Source organism: Frankliniella occidentalis, unplaced genomic scaffold (assembly GCF_000697945.3).
Source record: "Frankliniella occidentalis isolate FOCC.00 unplaced genomic scaffold, Focc_3.1 Scaffold124, whole genome shotgun sequence".
Taxonomy (NCBI): domain Eukaryota; kingdom Metazoa; phylum Arthropoda; class Insecta; order Thysanoptera; family Thripidae; genus Frankliniella; species Frankliniella occidentalis.
Genome location: NW_026267251.1, coordinates 571,691 through 575,178, shown reverse-complemented (window position 1 = coordinate 575,178; position 3,488 = coordinate 571,691). Strand labels below are relative to the sequence as shown.

Genomic DNA, 3,488 nt, shown 5'->3' with positions numbered 1-3,488 from the left:
AGCGCCCGCTGCTGAGCTCTGATTGGTCGGGCCGGCCGCCGCCAGCGCCAACGCCAACGCCAGCGCCGCCGCCAGCGCCAGTGTGATACGGGCTTAAGCGGACGGACGGATGTTTGAGCGAAGCGTGAAGTATTTGTGATTGAACAAGTGTGGATTATGCCGCTGGCTGGGTCTGGACAAGATCCCGTTGACCCATGGAAGCGACTGGATCCTGGGGCCTTGCAGGTCAAAGAAGAAATCGAGGTAATTCTGAAAATTCAACTCTTATGATACTACCGTTCATTCATTTCTGGTTGAGCGCCAGGAATATTGTTGTCCATATTACCGGTGTCAACGTTTCCTGAAGTTCTGAAAAACACTGTTGGCTAGTGAACATCGACAATTCTTTTTTGCAAAGTCAAGCTTGTGATATAGAAGGATATCTTTTCCCTCAGAAGCGAATCGGGTAGCTCGTATGGACGGTATTTATGCACCTGTCAAAGTCGGAGAGGTTATCTGAACAAGTGTTTACCACTTCTTTCATGAAATACACGGTGAATGTGTTGCCTGTATGTCTCAAATCCAACATATTTTTCCATCAGTTAACATCTATCTTCTGCTCTTGTTCTATTTGGAGCTACGCAATTTTATTTTATTTTTGATTTTATTACTATCATCATCTATTTGTAATTTTTATTTTACAAATTCTTTATGTTGGCCGTGAAGTGAGATTTTGATATGTTTTAGCCCGTGGTGTGTACATTGGTTCAAGAAGTTTTTTTTTTTTTTTTTTTTTTTTTTTTTTGGGGGGGGGTTTTTTGTTTTTAAAATTTTTTTTTTTTTTTTTTTTTTTTTTTTTTTTTGGGGGGGGGGTTATATTATAAATTGAATATTTACTACAGGGTACCTTTTGAACAATAATCATTGTTCATTAAATTCTGTCAACTGATAAACTTAACAAAGTAAATAGTCAGATAGTGTGATTCATGTACTTATTGCTTGGAATTTGCATGGAGATATTTGTGCAATGATTTTTGACCAATAATTTGTGAGCATGCATTTTGTTGTGCATGTATTTGCCAAATACCCTAGAAACATACACTGGTTTTATGTTCTAACCCTTTTTGAGTATTTGGCCACTTCTCCAGTGGTTTCTCTGAACTTAAATTACATTTCAAATTTGAATTTTCTTCTCAAGTTTAGCTTTAGACAAATATTATCTTCATGTTCACAGTTTTTAACATTAATTTAAATGACATGAAAATTTAGTGAGAATCCAACAGGACATTAGTTCCTTTGGCTATTCTCATTTGGCTTTTCTTTGATTCATAGTTCAATTGAACATTTAATGGACATAGACTGACAAATATTTTTGGTGTTATCTAGTTGTGCATAGACAAGCTGTGAGGGTGAGAATAGATTACGCTTTTTTAGGGTCTTGAACTGAGATGTTTGTTATAAAGGAGAAAGGAAGACTACCAAGTGAATGTTGCTTCCTTTGTTTTCAGAATGTAATTGACCCATTAACAGGAAAAAATAAGTAGCTGTCCATGCACTAATTAAGTACTGTGTCATCGCTGTTCATCTTGAACAATGTTGTTCTTGTTTGCAGCCCATGGCGTATCCAAGTCTATATCTGGCCTAAGGATTGACTCTGTAGGTACCCTGAACAGATATATGACAGGCTGCATGTGTATTAATTGTTGTTATAGGCAAGGGTGCAGCATGTGTATAATCTTAGGTTGTTATTTTCTTTCACATGTTTAACTGTTCTCACCATTTTCTATGTGAATTTTCCGTCAGAAGAGTAAGAGATGGACTTAACAGCTTCTATCCTCAATCTCCTTAAGTTGGAGCTATTTTAGATACTTGGTTTTGTCTTGTTTGTGTTCTTGTTACCATCAATTTTCATTTTGAAGAGGTGCTTTTTAAATGAAAGTGTTGCCACCTGAGCTTGTAAAATTGTTGCAGACAAAGTACACAGCTGGATGGACCAGGAACCCTCCTTTCTCTTTCCTTTTGTATGCCTTCACCATGCTGCCAGTGTGCATGATATATTTTTCTAGTGTTCTAGCTAGATTGATTACAAATAATTTAATTGCTATTTGTGTTTTTCACGCACCTATGAACTTTTATTACTAAAGACCAGCGTTTTAAAAATTACTGCTGGCATGTATTTGGTTGTGGTCAAGTTTGGCATTGCTTCTAGTAAAATGATTAGTTTACACATGCACACACGCCCAGTCTCTTCTTCGCATTGTGTAAACTTTGCTTTCTCATAGTACAATTTAGCGTATTTTTTCTAATGCTACATCTTCTCAGCTCGATTTGGTCCTGTCTACCAAAACTACTACCCCATTTTAAATAATCAAATGTTTGCCTGCCCACATGCAGTTTTCAGGACAGCTTAATATTACTTCTGGGCGAAATGCCGTTTCCACGATCCACTACATCATATCATTTTCGTGCACCGGGTAGCAACTGCGCACAGAGAAGGGGCAGCTTGGATGACGGTGATATATGTGGGGTGGCGGCTCGCAGGGACAGCCGTGCCCTGCCAGCCCTGCGGAGAGGGGGGCACTTCTGGTAATATGGAGGTGCGTGTTTTGCGCTCATGGAGGGGAGGGGGCACTCATCTCTATTTACATTTCACGTTACGTACGTTGATCAACCTTGAAGTACTTTTTCTCTGTGGGTCAAAAGGGTTGGAGTGAGTGCTGATCGAACGTTTCAACTGGAACACACACTTACACACCCACTGTCGCTGCGGTACGAATGTTGTCCCCCGCGGCTGGTGGCCTGGGCGGCGCCCTTTTCTCATGGCCATTCAGCGTGGCGCGCGGCGTTCTCCTCAGTTTCTGCCGAAGGGCATAATTCATTTTCATCTGAAACACGATTCGAGATGTTTTCTCTCATTACTATATTTGGTTTGTCGCCTTTGATAAGGTTTCGAATGTTCCCGCCGGCGGTCGTTTCAGGCGCAAACGCGTTTTCGTTTTGATTCGGGGTCACGTATACCACAAACCACGCGCGTGCGTCCATGGATTTTCTTTTTTCTCTGTCACCAAACATTTTTCGTCCAGTCAGTCCTCCGTATCTTGCGGCCCTGATAGCGATAGGAGCAGCAAATACCATCTGCCCTAGTATCGATAAGGAAGGACACTCCCCGCCTCCTCGAACGTGTCAGACAGGATTAAAAAAACCGTCGGGAGCGTGGCCTGTCTGACTGGATGAGGATCCTTTAGCCAGCCCACTGTCGAAGACACCGAGTCGTTTGTTTTCCATCGTCGCTAACAGCCGAGCCAAGGCGACCAGTTGCCCCCCCCCCCCTTCCCCTCTGCCCGGCGGCGGTGAGCGCGTATGGTGCTAATTCGCCTAACGCGTCGACGCGCCGCGATATTTTTTTTTCACCCTCCTTTAAATTAAATTCGCCTCGGGCTGTTGCTGCTCACGACGCGGGGGGCAGGCGCAGCCGGGCGCCCTGCCCGGTAGGCAACCCTCTGCTCGAG

The 3,488-nt window shown here is 42.7% G+C and overlaps 1 protein-coding gene across 1 annotated transcript in view; it reads left to right on the top strand.

Moving 5' to 3' along the window:
- Positions 1–98: 98 nt before the first annotated feature.
- LOC113203352 (ribosomal protein S6 kinase 2 beta) overlaps positions 99–3,488 on the top strand; it is a gene marked incomplete at its 5' end in the record, with an annotated part of 64,832 nt that continues 61,442 nt past the window's right edge. The window contains 1 exon segment of the mRNA XM_052270466.1: positions 99–243. Coding sequence (XP_052126426.1) covers positions 157–243 — 87 coding nt within the window.